This window comes from Malassezia pachydermatis (genome assembly GCF_001278385.1).
Source record: "Malassezia pachydermatis strain CBS 1879 chromosome Unknown scaffold2, whole genome shotgun sequence".
NCBI classification, from domain to species: domain Eukaryota; kingdom Fungi; phylum Basidiomycota; class Malasseziomycetes; order Malasseziales; family Malasseziaceae; genus Malassezia; species Malassezia pachydermatis.
In genome coordinates, this window is record NW_017253139.1 from 681873 (window position 1) to 705207 (window position 23335).

At 56.6% G+C, this 23335-nt stretch overlaps 13 protein-coding genes across 13 annotated transcripts; 7 read left to right on the forward strand and 6 right to left on the reverse strand.

The window, feature by feature from the left end:
- Positions 1 to 485: 485 nt before the first annotated feature.
- On the forward strand, positions 486 to 1439 carry Malapachy_2368 (zf-dhhc-domain-containing protein; the record flags this gene model as incomplete). Its single annotated transcript, XM_018136859.1, has 1 exon — positions 486 to 1439. One exon carries the CDS (start codon positions 486 to 488, stop codon positions 1437 to 1439), a length of 954 nt encoding a protein of 317 aa, XP_017993316.1.
- Positions 1440 to 1613: 174 nt separating this feature from the next.
- Positions 1614 to 3185, reverse strand: Malapachy_2375 (carboxylic acid transporter; the record flags this gene model as incomplete). The annotated part of the gene is made up of 2 exons (XM_018136866.1): positions 1614 to 1672; positions 1697 to 3185. 2 exons carry the CDS (start codon positions 3183 to 3185, stop codon positions 1614 to 1616), a joined length of 1548 nt encoding a protein of 515 aa, XP_017993374.1.
- A 1350-nt stretch (positions 3186 to 4535) lies between these two features.
- Positions 4536 to 5291, reverse strand: Malapachy_2377 (rna-binding domain-containing protein; the record flags this gene model as incomplete). Its single annotated transcript, XM_018136868.1, has 1 exon — positions 4536 to 5291. One exon carries the CDS (start codon positions 5289 to 5291, stop codon positions 4536 to 4538), a length of 756 nt encoding a protein of 251 aa, XP_017993376.1.
- A 176-nt stretch (positions 5292 to 5467) lies between these two features.
- Malapachy_2364 (transcription coactivator) lies at positions 5468 to 7353 on the forward strand (the record flags this gene model as incomplete). The annotated part of the gene is made up of 2 exons (XM_018136855.1): positions 5468 to 5522; positions 5564 to 7353. 2 exons carry the CDS (start codon positions 5468 to 5470, stop codon positions 7351 to 7353), a joined length of 1845 nt encoding a protein of 614 aa, XP_017993310.1.
- Positions 7354 to 7446: 93 nt separating this feature from the next.
- Positions 7447 to 11616, reverse strand: Malapachy_2372 (phosphoribosylformylglycinamidine synthase; the record flags this gene model as incomplete). Its single annotated transcript, XM_018136863.1, has 1 exon — positions 7447 to 11616. One exon carries the CDS (start codon positions 11614 to 11616, stop codon positions 7447 to 7449), a length of 4170 nt encoding a protein of 1389 aa, XP_017993381.1.
- A 268-nt stretch (positions 11617 to 11884) lies between these two features.
- Malapachy_2366 (spliceosomal zinc finger-containing protein) lies at positions 11885 to 12829 on the forward strand (the record flags this gene model as incomplete). The annotated part of the gene is made up of 1 exon (XM_018136857.1): positions 11885 to 12829. The coding sequence occupies one exon, from the start codon at positions 11885 to 11887 to the stop codon at positions 12827 to 12829; it is 945 nt and encodes a 314-aa protein (XP_017993308.1).
- On the reverse strand, positions 12824 to 15025 carry Malapachy_2440 (leucine rich repeat domain-containing protein; the record flags this gene model as incomplete). Its single annotated transcript, XM_018136929.1, has 1 exon — positions 12824 to 15025. One exon carries the CDS (start codon positions 15023 to 15025, stop codon positions 12824 to 12826), a length of 2202 nt encoding a protein of 733 aa, XP_017993325.1.
- Positions 15026 to 15283: 258 nt separating this feature from the next.
- Positions 15284 to 17017, forward strand: Malapachy_2416 (lysine-trna ligase; the record flags this gene model as incomplete). Its single annotated transcript, XM_018136906.1, has 1 exon — positions 15284 to 17017. One exon carries the CDS (start codon positions 15284 to 15286, stop codon positions 17015 to 17017), a length of 1734 nt encoding a protein of 577 aa, XP_017992805.1.
- Positions 17018 to 17025: 8 nt separating this feature from the next.
- Positions 17026 to 18518, reverse strand: Malapachy_2463 (hypothetical protein; the record flags this gene model as incomplete). The annotated part of the gene is made up of 2 exons (XM_018136952.1): positions 17026 to 17442; positions 17472 to 18518. 2 exons carry the CDS (start codon positions 18516 to 18518, stop codon positions 17026 to 17028), a joined length of 1464 nt encoding a protein of 487 aa, XP_017992947.1.
- A 140-nt stretch (positions 18519 to 18658) lies between these two features.
- Positions 18659 to 20560, forward strand: Malapachy_2452 (hypothetical protein; the record flags this gene model as incomplete). The annotated part of the gene is made up of 1 exon (XM_018136941.1): positions 18659 to 20560. One exon carries the CDS (start codon positions 18659 to 18661, stop codon positions 20558 to 20560), a length of 1902 nt encoding a protein of 633 aa, XP_017992989.1.
- A 679-nt stretch (positions 20561 to 21239) lies between these two features.
- On the forward strand, positions 21240 to 22229 carry Malapachy_2415 (glutathione s-transferase; the record flags this gene model as incomplete). The annotated part of the gene is made up of 1 exon (XM_018136905.1): positions 21240 to 22229. One exon carries the CDS (start codon positions 21240 to 21242, stop codon positions 22227 to 22229), a length of 990 nt encoding a protein of 329 aa, XP_017992804.1.
- Positions 22230 to 22254: 25 nt separating this feature from the next.
- Positions 22255 to 22682, reverse strand: Malapachy_2436 (erg28 protein; the record flags this gene model as incomplete). Its single annotated transcript, XM_018136925.1, has 3 exons — positions 22255 to 22271; positions 22304 to 22642; positions 22670 to 22682. The coding sequence occupies 3 exons, from the start codon at positions 22680 to 22682 to the stop codon at positions 22255 to 22257; spliced, it is 369 nt and encodes a 122-aa protein (XP_017993102.1).
- Positions 22683 to 22765: 83 nt separating this feature from the next.
- Malapachy_2455 (hypothetical protein) lies at positions 22766 to 23335 on the forward strand (the record flags this gene model as incomplete). The annotated part of the gene is made up of 1 exon (XM_018136944.1): positions 22766 to 23335. The coding sequence occupies one exon, from the start codon at positions 22766 to 22768 to the stop codon at positions 23333 to 23335; it is 570 nt and encodes a 189-aa protein (XP_017992992.1).

Below are 23335 nucleotides of genomic sequence, written 5' to 3' on the forward strand. Positions count from 1 at the left end.
GCGATGGGACGAGTTGGTCCATTGTTCGTGGCTATATATGTCATCCTCGTTGGATCAGGCATGATTGTTTTCTGTATGTGTCACACGTGTGCTTACGATCAGTCGTATGCGTATTGCGGGAAGTGGCACCTATACCCAGTCCGCTTCAGCAAACCATATCCATACCTTCACCTTTTCATATGATATTAGGTATGCCAACAGCTATTGCGGAAAGTCTTTGGCAAGAGACGCTTCCTACCTTACGTTTTGCCTTTGTTTCGCTGGGTTGTATTTATATCGCCACAATGATGATCTGGTCTTACTATATGGCCTGCATAGTTCCACCAGGAACAGTCGATCGTGGGCTTTACGGTGTATGCCAAGAGATGCGCCATGGTCCCGGAAGCACATTATGGTGGCGTCAAGCTCAGGAAAAAGTAGCTTTGGCGGCTCAGATGGGACCGCCAGAAGCCGTGAGTAATGAGGCAACGTCCAAATCCGCAGAGATGAATTTGGAAAGCTCTGAGCCTTCCCCTATGGATAAAGCCGAGCAAAAGAAAGCGGACTTGTCTGTGACGTTCCGATTTTGCAAGAAATGCAAATATATTCGCTTAGCCAACGCTATTGCGCACTTACCCCCCGAACTCCGCCAGCGTGAAAAGGCAAACCGAAGAAATCGAATTCTAGAACTACGACGACAAGCATCCCAGCAAGAGAATAGTGAGACGCTTATACCCGATATCTCGCACCCTCCCAGTTTGTTTGAGGACGAAGACGACGAAGGCGAGTATGAAATAAGCCAATGGCTCGGTGAGAAGGAGTCGGAAATGATGGTCCTCCCTCCCAAACCTGAACGGGCACATCATTGCCGAACATGCAAAGCATGCGTATTGAAATTTGATCATCATTGTCCGTGGATCAACCAATGTGTTGGACTAGGTAATGAACGCTACTTTATTCTGTTCATGTGTTGGTTTGCACTAGGAACCTTGATTTTCACGGCAGCAGGTTGGCGTCTGGCTCTTCTTGCTCTGCGGAAGCCTAAGGCGTGGCCGTCAACGCTCGTACCCCGAGTGGTCTACTTAGCCTTGATTGCCAAGTCTGCCATCATGGGTATGGCTGTGTTTATTCTGGCCTGCTGGCACTTGCACCTAGTGATGCAAGGTGAAACATCCGTGGAGAACCAAGACAATGGTAACTACCGCAAGATGGCCAAAGAGCGAAACGATACCTTTCAAAACGTGTACGACTTGGGATCTATACGTAATTTGCAAATCTTTTTCAATGTTGGCCCTGGTATGGCATACCAGTATTATACCCTATTTTTACCTATTCATATTGAGCCGTATTCTGATGGGTGGCATTGGGCGAAGAGAAAGGGCTTTGGTGGTCATCATATGGGTATATCACGGGATGAAGAGTTTACAGATGATGAAGGTGACCCAATCCTACCTGGATAACAGTGCGAGAATAGGAAATAAACTCCTATGTGGCCTGCCAATGTAGCCGCAACATCTTACCTGGTCGTGTTCTGACAAGGCCCCAGGTATTGTAGTAGATCACGCATTACCGTATTGATATTAATAAATATTCAAAGAACCTAGGACCAAAGTAAACCCCAGTTATTCATTTTCTTAGATTTTCTTTTCCTGATCAAGCAAGTCCTGCACATAATGAACGGGCGCCACAGGTTCTGCGTTGATGTTAGACACCATACCGGGTTCACCATTGTGCCAACGAGATTCTGGATCTGTGCTGGCTTGTGCAATCGCCTCCTCGGCAGAGGTCGCATTGGGATGGTCGTGAGAAATCGCGAATTCTTGGCCTTGCTCTGGATTCAAGCCAAAGACAATAAGCACCAACAAGTAGAAGGCGACACAGCCCAGCAGAATCGCACTGACCGTCGCAGAGTCACCAACAGTCTTGTTAGGGTTTTGCGGGTCCTGCACACGGATGTTCTGAGCACCTGTCTCTTCAATAGTAGCCGACGCAGAGCTAGCCATGTTACCAAGCTGGTAGGCCAGACCGGGGAACGTAGCCCGGAAATTGGGCGGCGACAATTCCGAAAGGAACACAGGCACAACACCCCAAGCACCCTGCACACCAACCTGCACAAAGAAAGCACCCGCAGCAAGACCACTGAAAGTGTTCGGAAGAATCCAAGCTGGAACCATTGCACCAGCCAAGATGATAAACATCACCATAGCAATACGTCGTCCAACGTACTGAGAAAGGTAACCGGCAATCAGACCACCTGCAATAGCACCGCAATTGGCAATAATCGTAAGGACCGAGGACTGGTCAGCCGACATGCCCTTCACATTTTGGACAATCGATGGGTAAAGGTCTTGTGAAGAGTGACTAAAGAAGTTGAAGCCAATCATCAACAGAACACCAAAAATACACTGAGGCCAGTATTTCGCAAGAGTGTGCTTCACCTCGCTGAGGAAGGACTTCACAGAGCCATGAGACGAAGGCTTGAGCTTACGAAGACGGCGCTGCTCCTTAAAGTTGGCACCTTCAGGGACCAGAGCACGGAAGATCGCAGCCAGGAGGGAAAGACCAGCACCAAGGTAGAAAAGGTATTCCCACTTAGGAAGAGGGTACCTGTGAGCTGTTTTGTTGACCCAACTCAGGTTAGCAGCAGCGGCAATCAAATAGCCAATGGCGTATCCCTCTTGGAAAAAGCCAGAGAAGAGACCACGCGCAGCAGGTGGCATGTCTTCCAGGCACGTCGCGTTGGCCATACCCCAAATACCACCCATAGCAATACCGAAAATAGATCGGACACCAAGGAACGTTTTGAACTCCGTGCAATACGCGGTCGAAAGAGAAAGAGCTGCGACAATAACCAAATTGATGGTGAGAACCCAACGACGGCCATATCGATCAGCCAGTATACCGAAAATCAAAGCACCAGCAGAACGAAGCAACAGCGTAAGCATGATAGCATACGTGATTTGTTTGGTAGAATAAAACTTTCCATCATGACTGAAGGCCTTTTGAAGGCTTCCCACACTCATAGACACAGCAAAAAAGTCATACGAATCCATAATCCATGCAAACAAGCCACAGAAAAAGCGAACCCAATCCATCCAACTAAGCATAATTATCACCTTGATAGGGTTGAGAGGAGCCCCACCGCGCATGCGGATACGCTCCTCTTTCGTCGGGATACGGAATAAACCATGAGTTGGGTCCCACATACTTGTTGAGAGGAGTGAAGAGACAAACCACCCCGGATTCCCCCCAAGTTGTTCATTTCATAAAAGGCAAACTCTTCAACGCCCAAAACTGTGGGGAGAGTTATTTATGCAGGAGTAAAAATAGAAGTATATCAGTGGCCTAAAATTGAGGGCGTATCTAGTGGTATGTGGAGAGAGACTTGGGTGAGAAAAAAACGCAAAATCATGCGACATGATTCACCGTTGTCCGATGACTGACTGGAAGGAAAAACGCTAAATTCCTAAGCACATATTTTGAGCTAGGCACTACTATGAAAATGGCGTGCTGGCCCCTATAGTCGAAACACCCCGCAAAAGTGGCCGTTGCATGAATTCGTTCCTAGTTGACCCTTTTCTTCGCAAGAAAGGAACTTTAGGTCTTTCTGAATAATCCTCCACTTGTGAGATGTTGAGAGCGCAGGTTACACCATCTCCTTTGTCACTGGGATCATGGTGTCATCCACTTGGGACTACATTTTGAAATTCATCATTATTGGTGATGCCTCCGTAGGCAAGTCATCCTTGCTTGTCCGCTTAACGGAAGATCGCTTTCTTATAAATTCGGACGCCACAATTGGCATTGAATTTGGCTCTCATATTGTTACACTTGCCACCGGAGAAAAGCTCAAGCTACAAATTTGGGATACAGCAGGAAGTGAGCAGTTTCGAAGCATAACACGCTCCTATTACAAAGGCTCGTTAGGATGCCTTGTGGTTTATGACATAACCAACCATGCTTCTTTTACGCATGTACTATCATGGCTCCGAGATGTGAAGGAACAGGCGGAGGAAAACGCAACGATCGCTTTGGTAGGTAATATGGCGGACCTTTCAGAGCAACGTGCCATATCAGAAGAGGAAGGCAGAGCTTTTGCTAAAGAACATGGCCTACTATTCTACGAAACAAGCGCAAAATCTGGGCAGAATGTTGAAACTGTCTTTTCGGCGATTGCCCAGCATGTTTTTGATCACCATCAGATTGCTGGGAAACAAGCAAATGTTCACACTAGAGATGCGGGTGTCTCATTACAACAGGGAGCGACATCGACAAGCTCATGTTGCGTGTAATTAAAAAGGCAACCTATAAAATGATATGAACACTGTATTATACCTATGAAAGTGTACAATAATTAAACTGAACGAGGGTGTCAAGGCTCTTCGCACTTTCAAGCAACGATGTAAGAAAGTTTGTGAATAGAATATATACGCACGGCACTGAATACTTTTTAGTGTTTCAAGATGTTACATAAAACGATAATTATGCAATACGTATAAAATGGCAAGTTATGGCATAAGAGGGTCTGAAAAAAGAAAGGGGAATCAATTGGTATATCAGGCGGTGGCGTCGTGGGTATGCTCTGGCCCCTCTCGCCAGTTGCCACCACTGGGGCCATGACGCCAATCACGTTCATATGTTTTTGGCATATCAGAGTACGTAGCAGCGGCTTCTGCTTCGACTTGGGCCATGCGTTCTTTCCAGCCTAATTGCATAAAGTCTTGCTTGGCCATCTTTTCGCAACGTTTCTCCCGATTCTCAACGGCAAGCTCATGGTACAGCTCACGGATGAGAGCGGGAGAGGCGTACCGCAAATGCATAAAGTTGCACTGACCTCCACGATTGCATTCATTCGTTTCATTTTGTCGGCAGCATGCTTCACGGAAATCGCTTACAGGCGAGAGCTCAGCGAAAATAGGGCGTTGGTGAAACCAGCGTGTATTCAAACCATCGACTGCACGTTGGGCATCGTCTTCCGATTCATATCGCGCATATACATTGCCAATTAGATGGTCACCAACATTATCGCAGACGTGTACTTCGACCAATTCACCGTAAGAGCTCAATCCTTTGAATAGGTCGGTGAAAAATTGATCGAACTGTTGTTGTAGTTCCTCATTGGATAGGTGGCAATGGGGATCCAAATGCTTGGGGTTCTGGTATAAGTTGGAGAGAAGAATCGTTTTTGAGCGAGTGGGTGGTACATGACGACGTGAGCATCGATCTCCGTGACGACAAGCGCCAATTTTAAAGTAGAAAGAGCAATTTACTTTGTCTTGCTCTGTGCCGAGCTCGCGCGAAGTAGGCAGCATCGTGTGACGGACGCAATGCTGTCGCGTTCCTTGGACGAACGTAAGAGCGTGTCCAAGTCGAAGAATGCCACGTGGGTCCACGTGGAGGAGAATCGCTACGGGCAAAGCACGTCGTCTGCGAAGCATCCCCACAAGAGCAACAGCGGCTGGACCAAGGAACGCGAGAGTTATACTAGATGACGGTAAGTCACCGGAAACCGCGCCCCTCGCAGCCAAATAAGGAACGATCAAGTATGTATGGTACAAATAGGCCCGAGCTAACAACACTGAAGCGGCTGAGCCGGGTGTGCGGTATCACTGTGACGTATGCGGTGCTGATATCACCTTAACTGTGCGCATTCGGTGTGCAGGTGGATGTGAAGACTTTGATTTGTGTGGTACCTGCTTTTGTATGGGATCCGAAGTGGGGAACCACAAAGCATGGCATGACTATCGCGTGATTGAGCAGCATGCTACGCCGGTCTTCTGCCCTGATTGGGGTGTCGATGAAGAGCTGCTTCTCATCGATGGATGTCAACTATACGGTCTAGGGAATTGGATGGACATTGCTGATCATATTGGCAATCGAACGAAAGAAGAGGTGGAGCGACACTTCCTGGATGTGTATATTGAGGGAAAAAATGGTCTTCCTTCCGGGGAAGAACGTGCGAAAGCGGCCGTGGAAGAATGGCGTGCGACACACCCAGTTGACCCATCATACCATGGTGAAGAACAGCTTCCGATTGTGGGACCAGACCCCAACTTCCATACGGATATGAGTGCAGAAGAGTTTCAACGAGCGCGTCGTGAGCGTGTGGAGAAACTTCGGGAGGCACAGGCAGCGTTTGTGCCGCCCAAACCAGGCAAGCCTTTGGTCTCAGCGCCCACGACGCACAGTGAACTGGCCGGATTTATGCCAGGTCGTTTGGAGTTTGAGCATGAGTACGAACAGGAGGCAGAGCATGCTGTCAAGGACATGGAGTTCGGCCTTGTGTATTCCTTTGGCGGCGACGATATGCCTACAGAGACAGAAGCGCTAGGTGGAGAAGGTGCGACGCAAGGCAAGCCACGTATGGAAGCGAGTGGTCGTGGTGGTCCTGTCAATGTGGCTACGCCGCCGCCGGAGGAGGCAGATGAAGAGACGTTCACCGATGCCTCAGAAGGCCAAGCGGAGCCTATGGCAGTGGACGAAGGGCCGAAGGCCGATCCTGATACGGGAGGTAAGTCGACACAGACGGAAGATGCGGCGGCAGCAGCTGTAGCGGCTGCATCTGCATCCGCCGAGCAGGATGCGACGGAGGCCACGACAGAGGAGCGCTCGCCTGATTGGGATGAAGATCCAGCTGACTTGGACTTGAAGCTGGCTGTGTTGGATATTTACAACGATCAACTTGACCGACGTACGCGCAAAAAGCGGTTTTTGTTTGAACGCAACCTGGTCGATTATCGACGTCATACGGCCGCCGAGCGTCGTCGGCCCAAAGAAGAACGCGAGCTCTTGTCGCGTGTAAAACACTTTGCGACGTTGCAAACAGCCGAAGACTTTGAAGAGATGTTCCGCAACCTGTGCTACGAAGAAGCACTCAAAAAGACTGTTCGGCAACTTCAGCAGTACCGCCGTATGGGAATCAGTACCTTTGCTGAGGCTGCGCGGTACGAACGGGAGTTGGCCGAGCGAACAAAACGGCAGATGGAAGCTGCCGAAGGAGCCGTGCCTCTTGCTGCGGCAGGGCGTGTACGTCATCGCGAGCGGAGTCAGTCGGTGATGGACAAGACACAAGCGGACGACTTTTCGTTTGCGAGTGCGCCCTCTATCCAGCTTCTGAGTGCAGAGGAGCAGCAACTCTGCTCGCTGCTGCATGTGCTGCCGCAGCCCTTCCTTATCATCAAAGGGGCCCTTCTTACCTTCAGCTATGCTCACCACAAGGCGCTCACAGTGCAGCATTGCCATCGTCTGTGCCCGATGGACAAACGCAAAGTATCGCATATTTACGATTTCTTCAGAGACAAGGGCTACTTTGATGCGGTGGCAGCAGCGTACGACCGACATGCGACAACGGCATCCAATGAGTCTGTCGACTAAGCTCTGTGTTCTACGGCAAAGAAACTCCTCCGAAGCACGGCTACGTTTCGTATGCCACGCTGCTACATACCCCCAACATGTACGATAGACACGTTAGGCACCTGTGACATAGGCATAGGCGTTCTCAAACATGCGGAACCACGGACTGCGACCCTGCCATTGTGCAGCCTCCTTGGCAGGCGCCCAGCTCATTGCCTGCGTCGCAACTACACGCTCAGGATGAGGCATAAGCGCCAAGACACGGCCTTGCACAGCCGTCACACCAGCAATGTTAGCTGTCGAGCCGTTCGGGTTGAGTGGGTAGCGACTGTCAGCGTACCGTATCGCGACACCACGTGCCGACGTCAGTTCGTCGACATCTGTGGTCTTGTCGAACGCCGCACGGCCTTCCGCATGCGCCACGGCGATCGGCATACGACTCTTGGCCATACCGCTGAAGAAGATGCAGTCTGACTCCTCGATCTCCACATTCACAGTGCGTGCTTCGTACCGACCGCTCTCGTTGGGCGAGAACGACGGCCAGTGCGCTGCACCGGGAATCAGACCCGCACGGCCAATCGTACTAAGCATCTGACAGCCATTGCACACACCCAACGCAAACGTCTTCTCACGCTGGAAGAACGCCTCGAATTCCGACCGCACCGACGAGTGGAGAAGGACCGAGTTTGCCCAGCCACGACCCGAGCCCAGGACGTCTCCGTACGAGAAGCCACCGCACGCCGCAAGACCATCAAAGTCACGCAGCGAGACACGACCAGCAAGCAGGTCGGTCATGTGCACATCCACCGCACAGAAGCCAGCGCGCGCAAAGGCCCACGCCATTTCCACGTGTCCATTCACACCCTGCTCGCGCAAAATCGCGACGCGAGGCTGCGAAGCAAGAGGACGCTCAATGGTCGCAGCATCGGCCAGCTTCAGCGCGGCAGGATCAAATGTCAGCTCGTACGAAAGACCCGCCTTGGACTGGCTCGCTGGCTCGTCAATCAGCGCATACTCCTGCGCCGCAGACTCAGGGTTGTCACGCAGCGACTGCATGCGGTACGACGTCTCTGCCCAGGCCTTCTGGAGAGCGGCACGGGTCGAGGAGAGGCACACCTGGCCTTGCGCGCGAATCTCAATACGCTCCTCATCGTACAGCACATGACCCAGGACATGCATCGCCGACGCTGGCACACCGAAGGCCGTGAGTACAGTAGAGACAGACTGCATATCCGAGTCGCGCACCTGGAGTACAGCACCAAGCTCTTCGTTGAAGAGCGCCGCAGTAGGCGTTGTGCGCACGATCTTGGAAATGTCCAGATCCAAACCCATCCGACCCGCAAAGGCCATCTCCACGACCGTGGCCAGCAGACCACCATCCGATCGGTCGTGGTAGGCGTGCACCAGCGGAGGCACATCGCGCTTGCCCGCATGCAACTGCTTCAGCATACCCATGACGTTGAAGAACACACGAAGCAACTCCGCATCTTCCACATCAGGGGCCTCGTGACCCAGCTCACGGAACACCTGCGCCAACGCCGAACCGCCCAGACGCTGACGACCCTGAGCCAGATCAATAAACAGCAGCGACGAGGGGCCATCCGCACGCTGGAGCTGCGGCGTCCACGTAGCCGACACATCCTTCACAGGCGCAAACGCGGTGATGATCGGGCTCAGGGGCGCTGTGACAGTACGCTTCTCGCCATTGGGGGCATGCCACGACATGCCCATCGACATCGAGTCTTTGCCGACAGGAATGGAGAGGCCGAGCTTGGGGCACAGGTCAAGACCAATAGCCTTCACGGCATCGTACAGCTCTGCACCATCGTGTTCGTAGCCAGCCGAGCACATCCAGTTCGCGCTCAACTTGATCTTCTCAATGTCGTCCACGTACGCGGCCGCCAAGTTGGTCAGAGCCTCACCGACAGCCATACGCGCCGATGCCGCGCCGCTCAGGAGCGAGAGCGGCGTACGCTCGCCACTCGTCATCGCCTCACCAGGCGCCTGGTCGTCGAACGAGTACGACGTGCGCGTCACAGCAACGTCAGCGACAGGCACCTGGTACGGGCCGACCATCTGGTCACGCACCACAAGACCCGTGACACTGCGGTCACCAATCGTAATGAGGTACGACTTGGAGCCTACGCTGGGTAGGTGCAATACACGCTGCACAGCCTCGGCCACACGCTGTGACTCGCTCATGTCCGGCAGGGACGCAGCGAGAGTGGCATCAAAAGGCACCGTCTGACGCTTGGCATGCGTCGCGACACGTTCCATCTTGGGCGGCTTGCCGAAGAGCGTCGACATGGGGAGATCAATGCACACTTCGTTGCGCAGACGATCACGCAGGACCAAACGGGGCTCTTCGGTGGCATACCCCACCACAGCGACAGGGCAACGCTCACGCTCCGCAATGGCCATGAACGCATCGAGGTTGGCCGGGCGGACAGCGAGTACATAACGTTCTTGACTTTCATTGCACCAAATGGCCAACGGACTCAGCGACGTGTTGCCCAACGGCACATCACGCAGCTCAAATTCGGCACCGAGACCCGCATCGTGCACAATCTCCGGGAGCGCGTTGCTTAAACCACCTGCACCCACATCGTGGATGCTCGCAATGGGATTCACCTCGGCTGTGCAGCAGGCATCGATCACCTCTTGACAGCGGCGCTGCATTTCTGGGTTCTCACGTGAAACACTGACAAAGTCCAACGTCGAGCGCTCCGCGCCACCGCCCGCCATCGAGGAGCTCGTGCCGCCTCCGAGACCAATCAAGTAGCCAGGACCACCCATGACAATCAGAGCATCGCCCGGCTGAATCTGGCCCTTGAACGTGTACTCTGGGCGAACGTTGCCCAGACCACCTGCCAGCATGATCGGCTTGTGGTACCCACGCCATTCGTGGCCCTTTTCGGTAGGCACACGCTCACACAGTGTGCGCCAGAAACCCGTCAGGGCAGGACGGCCAAACTCATTGTTGAATGCAGCGGCACCGATGGGTGCATCGCGCATAATTTCAAACGAGCTCGCGACGTGCATCGGTTGGCCGATATCCTCTTCCCATGGCTGACGACCGTCGCCCGGAAGGAGCAGGTTCGACGACATGAAACCAGCCAGACCCGCCTTGGGCTTAGAGCCACGGCCAACGGCACCCTCATCACGGATCTCACCACCGCTACCGGTGGCCGCACCAGGGTACGGCGAAATGGCTGTAGGGTGGTTGTGCGTCTCCACCTTGGCGAGGATCGGCATCGGCTCACGACGTCCAATGTACACGTGAGGCACACGGCGGTCATCACTCAGGGCCAAGGCATCCGGCGCTGGAAGGAAACGCACGCCATCGGAGCCATCGAGAACGGCAGCGTTGTCTGAGTACGCACTGATCGTGTGCGTCGGCGTGATCTTGTGTGTGTTTCGAATCATGCTAAACAGAGACTGTGGCTGCACCTGACCATCGATCGTCCAGGACGCATTGAAAATCTTGTGACGGCAGTGCTCCGAGTTCACCTGCGCAAACATAAACAGCTCGACATCGGTAGGGTTACGACGCAGCGGGGCCTCGTCGCCTTGGCCACGCACAAACGCGTCGACCAAGTAGTTGATCTCATCAGGCGCCAATGCCAAGCCAAACTCGACATTGGACGCTTCCAAGCGCGCATGCGCCGCGTCCCAGTTGGTATCCGTCGACGACGACAAGAGCTCGACGGTACGCAAGAGGCCAGGCTCAGACGTGCCAAAGAGCGCCGCCGCACTCTCCGAAGGGGGCGCGCGGTCAATCGTCTGTGTCATGCGGTCATGCAAGAGCTTTTCAGCACGCAGCAATTCGTCGTCCGTCAGCGGTTCGGACACATGCAGGGCATAAGCCATACCACGCTCCATACGCTTGACGACCGCATCCATGCCGCAAATATGCGAGATATCAGTTGCCTTGGAGGACCATGGAGTCGTGTTGCCTGCACGTGGCAACACAAAGAGCACGTCTGTGCCATCGGCGGACTCCCCAGCAAGTGCCTTCGTGACGAGTGCCTTGGTATCGTCCAGTTCGACATGGTCACCGTAGTTAAGAAGCTGGTCAATCACACGGCGCTCATGACTGGAGGCATCCTGGAGCTTGGCCAGTGCCTCAGCTGAGGTCGCCTGGACCATGTGAAGATGAATACCATCGACACTGGTCACATGCGGCGCAATGACTTGCAACTGCTCCAGCAACTGGTGCCGCTTCGCCTCGAGGGAGGTCGAGGGACCAAGGAGGGTAAGGCAGTGGACCTGCGTAGATTCCATCTTTAGCAGGTGGACTCCAACTCGCACAGCCGATGAAGGTAGGCACAAGGAAAGAGCACTGGCGCGGCGTGCCAAGGATGACGGACTCGCACGCTCCTCGCCTCGCCCGCTCGTCCCCCTTTTTTTTGCTAGGCCAGTCTACGCGGGGCTTATGTTTAGTCAGCGCCCAATAATTCGAAAAGGACGAGGCCAGGACCGCCGCCGCACGACGTGCGCCAGGCCTCCTCGAAGCCACACGAACACGTTGCGCCACCACGTTGACGGACGGATGAGTGACGTGGTGTTTAAGAAGCGATCCAGAGCAGGTGCACGCGATGTACGCAAACGAGGGCCGGATGATACAGAAGCTGTAGCGGAGCAGCCTGAAACGAGCTCGGCTGTTGTCACGAAAAAGTCGCGCACAGACGCTGCGTGTCACGATGAGGATCGTCCTGCGCATGTAGACCGATTTGGTGAGAGCTCCATTCGGGCAGTGGAGCGGGCCAATACGTCTGCGTTGAACGCAAACACCAACAAAGACGATGCTGCACGAAGTGCGAACGACTGGGACGTGCAGGAAGAAATGGCGTCGTTCCAGTCGAACGACGATGGCAAGTACCGTGGCATGGCCGGCTATGCCAAGTATACCCAGGAGCGGGACGATGGCAGCTCGGCCAAGTTCAAAGCCAAAGGGCCCATCAAAGCGCCGGCGAATGTACGAACAGTGACGGTCGTGGACTACCAGCCAGATGTGTGCAAGGACTACAAAGAGACGGGCTATTGTGGGTTTGGCGATACATGCAAGTTCTTGCATGACCGAAGTGACTACCTAGCAGGCTGGCAGCTGAACAGTGTGGGCGAGGCGGCGGATGCGCGTGCCGGCACGTTTGGGGTTGAAGAGAGTGACGAGGAAGAGGAAGAGATTCCGTTTGCGTGCCTGATTTGCCGGCAGCCTTTTACGGACCCTGTAGTGACGCTGTGTGGCCACTATTTCTGTGCGCAGTGTGCGATTCAGCGGTTTGCCAAGACGCCCAAGTGTTTTGCGTGTGGCGCGAAGACCAAAGGGCTTTTCAACGCCGCGACCAAGATCCTTGAGCGGATGAACCAGCGCCAAGCAGCCAAAGCCGAAGCGCGAGCGGAGCGGCGACGTATGCATGGCCTGGAGGAGGAGCGGGACACGGCGCAGGATGCTACGCCGCTGCTCGATGGTGTGGTTGTCGACACAGACTCATGATTTGGAGCGTGCTTGGCGCTGCTTGTACTCAGCCGGTGTCTCGACGCGCCGACCGAGACTCCACATACCCAATTTGCTTCGCTTGGCATGCTCCTCGGCCCGTTCCAGCGCACGACGACCAGTTTGCACACGCAATAACGTGCGGGACAGCCATGTGGGTGGGCCGTAATCGGCGCCAGTGGCGCGGTATACAGTCGCCAGGCCTTGGCGAACGAGCGATAAAGAGACATTGGTCTTCCCAAAGATGTACGGCCACGTCCACACGTAAGGCGTGCCGACCAGGCGCTGGTACTGATCAATGTGTGCGAGGGAGAGCCACACGGTCCGACCTTCTACGAGTCGCTTCAACTCTGCCTTGGCTTCGTCGGCAAACGGCTGGCCTTCGCGTCCAAAGTGAGCTGCTTCCGGTGCATCGCAGCCAGCGAGACGGACGGAGATGGTTTGCTGCCGCAGGTCAGCAGCCTTGGTGGGGGGTTTGTAGACCCAGGACCGAAGGAACGGAAGGCCTGGCGTATGGTACAATCGGAATCCGTCAGCATCACCGACATGGGTCACGCGGCCGACCAACACGCGACGAGAGTGCAGGACGGCCGGTGTGACGTACGCGGCATTCGGGATCCGACGGAAGAAACGCCACCAGGCAAAGTAGCCGCCACAGACAGTGACAGCACTCGCCGCTGCCGCGCCTAGCGGCGTAGAGATGACATACAGCAGCGATCGGAAAGGCCATGCAAAGCCCGAGATCGGAGGCTCATCCACGGCATGGACAGGGTACGACGGCGCTTCGCTCGAGGGCTCTTGGGCCAGCACACGCAGCCAATCGTCGCCTTTTGCTCCTCGCAACTGCTCGATCCGCTGCTTGAGGGGGGCCGATGCGTCGTCCACAGTCAGGCGCGAGGTACTCTTTCGTTTGCGTCGTGGCGCTGGCGTAGGCGGCAGCTGCGGCGAGGCGGCCGTGTCTTGGGGATGCTTGACGACGCGACGTGCTTGTGAGGCTACATGGGCCTCAATCACACTGGAATCGCGACGGGGCGCACTAGCGCGACGCTGCGCGACCAGCGCCTGAATCCGCCGCTGTTCCCAGAACCCAGGCTGTGTATCGTCGAGGAGAATCGACTTTTTCTCGTAGGCAAAGGCCGTGAAGCAGGCGATACGCGCTTCGCGTGTCATGGACAGCATAGGATTCGCAGCAGTCCATACATGCGAGATGTGAGGGAGAGTAGCCAATCGGCCAATCTCGCCGGGATCGTACAGCTGGTTGTGTCGTACATCCACTTGCCGTAGAGATAAGAGTCGTTCCATCCCACACAAGCTGTCCAAACGGTTGCCGCTGAGATTCAGTGCACAGATATGCGGCAGAGCATCGTAGATGCCCAGCACGCTATCGACCATATTGTCGCAGATGTTGAGGCCACGTAGATGGGGTATATGGGCCAATGCAGGCGGCACAGCATTCAGCAAGTTGTGAGAGACATCGAGGTATGTGACATGGCCCCAGTGCTGCACGCTGGCCTCGTCGAGGAACGTCAGCTCGTTGTAAGGCAAGGCGACACACCGCAACGCATGCCAGGCAGCCGCAGGCATCGTGGACGCCGATGCGTCGCGGACGACAAGGTCGGTACAGACGCCTGCGACGTCCGGGATATGGCAGTACGAGCAGGAGAGGGATGTGAGTTGAATGCACAAACGGTCCCATCCCAGGATCGTGCAGGGCTCGACGCCAACCAGGGCCAAGTGCGCGAGACTCGTAAAGAAGTGAAGTGGCGTGCCATGTGTGCCGGGATACGACGCGAGCTCCTCGTTCGACGAGGTGGGCGCAGAGGTGATGGCCAACGAAGTGACGCGGGGCAGCACGGTGCGTAGGTACGCCCATACTGGCTCAGCCGAGGTCTCAGCTGACGGATCGCCATACCACCAGCTCGATACAGTATGGATGGTCTGCTGGAGCGACAGTATACTTTTGGTATCGCTTGTGTCCTGCGGCTGCGACGCCTCCGTCGCAGGGGCGCGGGTGGGATACGGCACGTCGACGACGACATCCATAGGCCCTACATGAGCGCCGAGGCCTTCGAGATGGAGGAGCACGTAGTACAGATGATGAATATCGATCCGCAAAGGTGTAGGCTGCTCGATGCGGCACACGTCTGCCTCATGCCGACGGACCCAGCGAGCCCACTCAAGACACCAAGTGTCCATCACGTCGAGTGTGGAGGTGTCCTGGCCCAACCTGCCTGCCGCCTCAAAAGACAGCGGCGAGGCGCGCGCGGCCGCCGGCCGACGTGAAAAAAAGCCGCGCAGGTGAGGGGGGGGGTCTTCTACCAGGAGGGCCAGCCGTGATTTTTTTTTCTCGCGAATTGCATGCTTCGCTGGGTTGGCGTACTACCACGACGAATCCCGCGTATTGCTGCTAGTGCACCCACCGTTCCAAGAGTTCGATTTCTTACGCAAACAAGGATGACTGAGGCAGAAGCTGGTGCCGTGAACCTGCTCCAGGACCCTGTGACAGGGGAGATGGTGAGCAAGAGTGAGCTGAAGCGACGACAGAAGCAGCGCCAGAAGGAGGCCGAGAAAGCGGAGAAGGCCAAGACGCAGGCGGCGGCGGCGCCTGCGCAGCAGAAGGCAGGCGCGCACCTCGCTGCGGAGGAGTCGCTCACGCCGAACCAGTACTATGAGATGCGCTGCCGCGCGATCCAAAAGCTGCGCGAGACGCGCAACCCTGACCCGTACCCCCACAAGTTCCACGTGTCGATGGGTCTGACGGACTTTATCGAAAAGTACCAGGACAAGGTCGAGGCTGGCGCGCAGCTAGACGAGGTCGTGTCGGTGGCGGGTCGTCTGCACAACATGCGTGCGTCGGGTCAGAAGCTGCGCTTCTACGACTTGCATGCGGAGGGCGTCAAGATCCAGATTATGGCGCAGCTGCAGGACCACAAGGAAGGCGACTTCTTCGAGGCGCATGACCTCCTGCGTCGTGGTGACATTGTCGGTGTGAAGGGTGTCCCTGCGAAGACCAAGAAGGGAGAGCTGTCGATCGTCCCGCACTCTATTCAGCTGCTCTCGCCGAATCTGAAGATGCTGCCGAAAGCCTCGGGCGGTGGCTTTACCGACCAGGAGCAGCGCTACCGCAAGCGCTACCTGGACCTGATCATGAACCCGCATGTGCGTGATATCATGGTGGCGCGTGCTCGTACGATTCAGTACGTGCGTCGCTTCCTCGACTCGCTCGGTTTCCTTGAAGTGGAGACGCCGATGATGAACCAGATTGCGGGTGGTGCGAGTGCCAAGCCGTTCATTACTCACCACAACGACCTGAAGATGGACCTGTTCATGCGCATTGCGCCGGAGCTGTACCTGAAGGAGCTCATTGTGGGTGGTCTCGACCGTGTGTACGAGATCGGCCGTGTGTTCCGCAACGAGTCGATTGACCAGACGCACAACCCCGAGTTCACTACGTGTGAGTTCTATATGGCCTATGCGGATATGTACGATCTGATGGACATCACCGAGAGCATGGTCTCGGGTCTCGTGAAGGCCGTGACGGGCAGCTACAAGGTGACGTACCACCCGGACGGCAAGGAGGACCCGAATGGCCGCGTGTTTGAGATCGACTTTAGCACGCCGTGGAAGCGCTTCGAGATGATCCCGGAGCTGGAGAAGCAGCTCAACGTGACCTTCCCGCCGGCCGACCAGCTGCACACCGAGGAGACGCGGCAGTGGCTGAGCGACCTCTGCGCGAAGCACGAGGTGGAGTGCAGCGAGCCTCGCACCGCCACGCGTCTGATCGACAAGCTGGTCGGCGAGTACATTGAGTCACAGTGTGTCAACCCGTCGTTCATCTGTGGCCACCCACAGATCATGTCGCCGCTGGCGAAGCGCCACCGTGAGATCCCCGGTCTGTGTGAGCGTTTCGAGGCGTTTGTCGCGACCAAGGAGATTGCCAATGCGTACACAGAGTTGAACGACCCGTGGGTCCAGCGCGAGAACTTTGAGGAGCAGGCGCGTCAGAAAGATGCCGGTGACGACGAGGCACAGGGTATCGACCATGTCTTTATCGATGCGCTCGAGCATGGTCTGCCGCCGACCGGTGGTTGGGGTCTCGGTATCGACCGCCTGGTCATGTTCCTCACCGACTCAAGCACCATCAAGGAAGTGCTGGCATTCCCTGCCAACAAGCCCGAACAGAACTAATGAGATAGCTAGTGGTAGGCCCATGCCAAGTAGTCACGAACGCCTTCCAACGATGCAAGCAACGGCTCCAGACGAGGCGATGTCGCGTCCTTCGCGAGGAGCGCACGGTACGTCCGAGAGCGCAAGTACGCCAGCATCGCGTCCACGTCGTCGGTGGACGTCGTGGCGTACCATACATCGGCGCCACGCATATGGACAAGCAGTTTGTGCGACCAGTGCCCCGTCATGCTCGGCGTCGCTACGCCTTGGGCGGCCTCCGCGCACACCTTCGATGGATCGCTCACTGGCAAGAGGTGCCAGTACTCACGCCCCTGTGCATCACAGCCCAACGGACCATCGCGCAGCGCCTCACGACGCGCTTGCAGGTACATCTCAGCACGTACCCAGCGCTTTTGGCGCTCGTGCGTAGCGATCATCTCTTGTTTCTGATGTGAGCAAGCAAAGACACACGTACCTGCTGCTTCCACGCCGCATACTGTGGCGACACCATCGAAGGCGCCGTTTTTTGCAAGGCACGAAGCTCGTCCGCGCATTGCTGCTCGACCTCTTGGACCCGCTGCTTGCGCTCGTGCGTCGAGTGCGCCGCGTCGACAATCGGCTGCACAAGCTTGTGCAACGGATTCTCAAAGGGCGGCATTTTCGCGGTGGAAATCGCCAAGGCATCGCAGAGCGTCACAAGGCACGCCCACTTCTCTTCGAGTGGCATCGGCGGTGCGTCGTCGTGCAGGACGGGAGCCTGCGGCGCACGAAGCTGCGCGGCACGCGCACGAAGATCCGCATGCGCCTTCTTCACAGCGAGTGTCGCTGCACGTTGCGATCGTCGGCGACTGGTATACGGCGCCTCGTCCTCGTCGTCCTCGTCGTCCGACAAGGCCACCGGCTCTCGCAGTCGTTCTTCCAGCTGCGCGACGCGCGCCTCCAGACGTGCGGCGCTGCGTGTGCGCCGTGGAGCCACGTCTTCCACGACAGCACGTGCTTTAGGTTTGGACGCGAGGCTGGGAAGCGTACTTGCGACGTGAGGCAACGCGTGAAAGGGGACAGGGTAGTGCTCGGCAAGATGACGCGCGGCGGCCCAGGGCGTGTGCGACGCGGCATGAAACTGACGTACGGCGTGTACGGCTTCCTGCGTACGACTCGTAGGCTGGCCCTGCTCAATGGACGTGAGATGCGCTAGCGGCACAAGCAGGCGCTGCAAGATGGAGAAGGCGAGGGTATCATCCCAGCAATGCAGGGCGTCCACATGGTGCGTGGGCCATGCCAGCGCATCGGCGTGATCAAGGTGCACGAGATATGAGTACAAATAGATGCGCGCTAGCATGTTCTCGCAGAGCAGTGGACCTTCGTACAGCGTGGGCAGCGTAGGAAACGCCGACGTGCTTTGCTTCAGACGGATGCGCTTGACGCGCTTCGTGTCCTTCTCCGGCGTGGACGAGGAGGCCGTGGCAGTGGTGGGGACACTGTCCCATGATACTGCCCCTGTCAGTGCATACGTGACGTACATTGTGTCTGGCGCATCGTAGGCGCACTGGCACGAAAGCAACGACGTGGCGCGCGGCGCGACGCGCCACGCCACGGCGGTGTGGAGGTAGGCACGCTGTCTTAACCACATCGTCGCTCTCGCTCCACGTTCGTCCACGAGCGATGGGCCGCTCGCGGCGTCGGCGTACAGGCGGGGGACGTGTCGATACCCCTGCTTCTATGCCTGCTACCTTTGCGTATCCCATCCCAGACGATCGCGTAGGCCCGCCTTTTGCGAGCACCACAGAGCGACGTACACATACACGCACTCCCACGCTGGCGCTCGATGCGAGTGAGCGCGATATGCTGGGCATGTACGTGACGCCGCCCTTGTGGATGGCCCGCATTGCGCAAGGACGTGGGGCATGCGTATGCACAGAAGGACTGCTTACCGATGTGCCTGACGCCGTGCATGGCGCCCCGCCTTCGTTTCACTGTGTGTTGCAAGCGGAAGGCGATACCTACATCCCACTCACAATCACAGGACGGCATGCGCTAGCCCTCCACCAAGCCTTGCAACGCCAGCATCCGGCGAATGAGCCGATCCCGGTCTTCCTCTCAGGCTACGGCGCGGAGATCGTGCGGATTCCGTCGTCGGATACGCCACGCGCTGGCGTCGTATGGTCTGATCGTATTGCGTTGAAGGCGCAAGTCGATGTCAATGATGCCGATACCATGCAGCTGTGGTTTGAAGGCGATCGTGCGAGCCCTGCGCAAGTCGTGCTCCAGCGCATCGACGAGCCACGCACACTGACCATGGACAGCGATGCTTGGTACGCTACGCATCCTACGTACACATCCGATACCCCGCTGGATCCCCCGGCCTCGGCCTCGATGCCGCCTATGGCGCCGCCGCCTTCCGATGCGGCGCACCCATGGCTCACGCCCAGCACGTGGGATGGCCACCTGTATACCCCTATCCACGCCTTACGTGCCGGGACAACGGCCAACGTCGTAGGGATCGTCGTGGACGTGCCCTTGCAGCATGCACCCAAACGACGTGCGAATGGCACCATGTCCGATGCTATGCTGCGTCTGAGCCTTCGGCAGCCGTACACCGAGGCAGGTGTCCCATCGCTGCTGCCTGGCAATGTGTTTGCACGTACGTCGGAGCAGCTGCCCTTGCATGTGAGCGCGGGCGATGCGATGCTTTTGCGCGGCATCCAAATCCACATGTACAATGAGCGTGCCAACCTAGTCGGCCCGGCGTTTGTGCCATGGTCCTGGGCGACCATGTCCGCGACGTCACGCGCCTTGGCGCATTCCAGCGAAGGGCCTCGGGTGGGCGAGCAGGAGCGAGCCGTGCTGGACCGGCTTCTGCAGACCCACCAGACCCCACGAAGCTCGAAGCGCCCCTTGTCCACGCTAGATCAGCTGGAGCAGGACACGTTTGTGGACTTGATCGTGCAGATTGTCAACGTCTACGTCAAAGGCACAGTGCCGGACGTCTACGTAGCCGATTTTACGTCCAACTCGGCGTTTTACGGCAACGATGCACGATTAGCACGGCAGTACAGCTTGCCACAGCCCTTGCAGCACTTTGGCTACGTCTTTCAAGTGGGGCTGTGGGGGCAGCAGGCGCCCCTCGCACTCCGACTGCAGCCAGGGCAGCTCGTGCGGATGGACAATGTACGTGTGAAGCGCACGGCCAGCGGATTCCTGCATGGCTCGATTGGGCACCAAAACGATCCTGGCTACGATATTCATATACTTACGGACAAAGACCCCAGTGTGCAGGCGTTGCTGCAGCGGCGTACACAGTGGCTGCAAAAGGTCACGTCCACCCCGGCCGCTACGCCGCCGCCGCCTGTCGTACGAGGAGAAAAACGGACGGCCTCAAGCAGTCCACCGTGGGCCGAGCGTGACGTGAAGCCCAGCCCTGCCGCGTCCCCCGGACGCGACGTACAGGCCCTCCCGCCAGCCTCGCTCTTGCCGCCGTCGCCCCCACCCCCGGTCCACGCGCCACGCTACCGGCTCGATTCTGATGACAGTGAGTCAACTTTCGCCTATGTATGGAACGAGTAACACTTTCCAGCTTTGTCGATTCGAGCCATATGGTATGGCCAAATGCCCGCGTCGTTGGAGATACCCTGCTGTGTCCTACGTGTCACGCCCGATGTGCATTGGCTCCGTCAGCATTGCACGGCCTGCGATCGCATGTACGTTCGACGCCACTCACCATCGTCTAGCTTGCCGGCGTCGGATGCCTTTTGCACGCAATGCAACGACGAAGATGGGCAGCGGTTAACGCCCACGTTGTACTTTGTTCTCACACTCTGTGACGTCGCTGACGCCCCCTCCACACAACGAAGGGCGCCGGCCATGCCTAGCATCGACGTGCCCGTCTACGGCTGCGTGGCGGAGACCTTAGCTGGGTGTTGCTGGGAGCAGTACCGCGCCGATACACACACTCGTGCAGACGCGCATCACCGACTCTTGCGCTGCACCACGCGGCCAGCTTCGCAGGTGCTCCGTGCGTCGTTGGCTTGGCATCGAGAAGCCTACGTGTGCACGCACGTGACATGGACGAAGTCCTAGGCCCGACGGGGTTAGGGTCGGTCTGTGCGAGATTCACACTGCATGACGGCACCCCATTCGTAGTCGGCTTCCAATGTGGCGACCAGCTGCTACATATTTGGTTCCCCGTAGCGTACCACGTCTCTTTCTCCCACGATCGTCCTTCGTACCCTATCAATCCTTTACCATGTCGACAAAAACTAATGAACCACAGTCAAAGCCTGTATGGGCCGGCAAGGACGGCCGCTTCAATCGCCAGGAATCCACCTTCCGTGATGAAATCAAGAAGGGCGGCCAATTTGAGCCTGAGCGTGGCCGCTACAAGCTCATTGTAGCGGAGGCATGCCCATGGGCGCACCGTGCACTGATTGTGCGTAAGCTCAAGCGGATGGACGAGGTGCCGGATCTGCTGCCGGTCACGGTGGTCGACTCGTTCCTCGCTCAAGAGGGCTGGAGCGTCGCCGAGCTTCAGGTGGACCGTCCGCATGTGCCTGGTACGGGCAACAACATCCCTGGTCATGAGGACAAGAAGTTCCTTCGTGAATTCTACCTCGCGGCCGACCCGAACTACGAAAAGCGCCCCACGGTGCCCGTAGTATGGGACAACAAGTTGAACACGATTGTGAACAACGAGTCGTCTGATATTATCCGGTTCCTTGACTCTTGCTTCGACGAATTCCTTCCGAAGGAAGTGCAAGGTGTACGGTACTACCCGGAGGAGCTGCGCAGTGAAATTGACGAATTCCACTCGTGGGTCTACCCCCAAATTAACAACGGTGTGTACCGCTCCGGCTTTGCGACGACGCCTGAAGCGTACGAGGAGGCTGTCATCCCGTTGTTTGAAGCCCTTGAACGTGTGGACAAGCTGATCGGTGACAAGACGTACATCTTCGGCGGCCGCTTGACGGAAGCAGACATTCGTCTGTACACTACGATTGTGCGTTTCGACCCTGTGTACTTCTCGCACTTCAAGTGCAATCTGTACCAGATCCGCAGCGGAAAATTCCCGAACCTGCATCGCTGGCTGCGTGAGATGTACTGGAACCACCCTGGTTTCAAGGAGACGACCAACTTTGACTCTATCAAAGCGCACTACTACAGCAGTCACATCGCCATCAACCCGACCAGCATTGTGCCGCTGGGCCCCAAGCCGCATATCCTGCCTCTGGACAACTAACCAATGTAGTACTTGTATTGGGATATCATAGCCACAATGGAACTCGCTGTTTGTTAGATACGTTGTATACGCACTAGCCACGACAATGGGACTCAGCGAGCCTGGCGCGAGGGCCAGCGTGCCAAAGAAGAGCATCTCCGAGACAAAGTGGACACAAGCAATGACAAAGGTGCCCAGGCACAGTAGGTAGGCGCCACGCTCGTGCATATTGTACGCCGTATACAGGCGCACAATCGCCGAGGTCCAGTTCCAAATAGCAAACAAGCGAGCGGCCAACGCCGTGGCCTCCTTGTGTCCGGTCTTTGATGCATACACTTTGCGGCTAAACACAGGGTTCATAAAGTTCTGCGCTCCATTCAAGGCGGCCACAGCGCCTACCAGAAGGAGCCATTTCGGTAAGAGCGCAGGGGGCACTGGCGTGAGTATGTCCATCTACGTACACCAGTCGTTCATCGTCCAAGCACAAGGGCGGCACCCAGCGAAATGGGGCCGATTTTGTCGCACTCGCTCGCCTCCACACTTACGTCCCCTCAACCATGGCATCGAAGCCGATCGAGGCGGGGGATGCGTATATACCATGCACGTTGCGCGAGCCGCCAGACCTCTCACCGTACCATTTGAATGGTACGCAGGACATGCTCGCCCTCTTTGACTTAATGCCACTGTACGACTGCGCTGTGCGGCCTTATCTACGCCCAACACTGCCACCGGATGCCACCGACGCTGACAAGGCTGCGGCGCAGGCCAAGCGCGTCGTCATGCCCAAAACGTACGCTCATTATGTGGAAGATCTACCTGGTAAAGTTCGGCCAGCGAGAAAATCGCAATCCAAGCAGCAGCAGCCAGCTTTGCAGCGAGAACTGAATCACATACTTATGAAGCCCGAGTTCACTTACACACCCGTGCAGCCTTTGGAGAAGGACGTGCTAACCTCGGCGTTCAGTGTACAACCTACGTCAGACCCCATCCCAGGGATTGATCTCACGCTCCTTGAGGCAGATGAACATGACTCCCCTGGTGCTCGGAAGAACAAGCTTGGGCTGGGGGATCGCCCTGATGCACCCAAGAAACGAGTGGTTCTTATCTCCAAAAAGAAGCGTATGTAG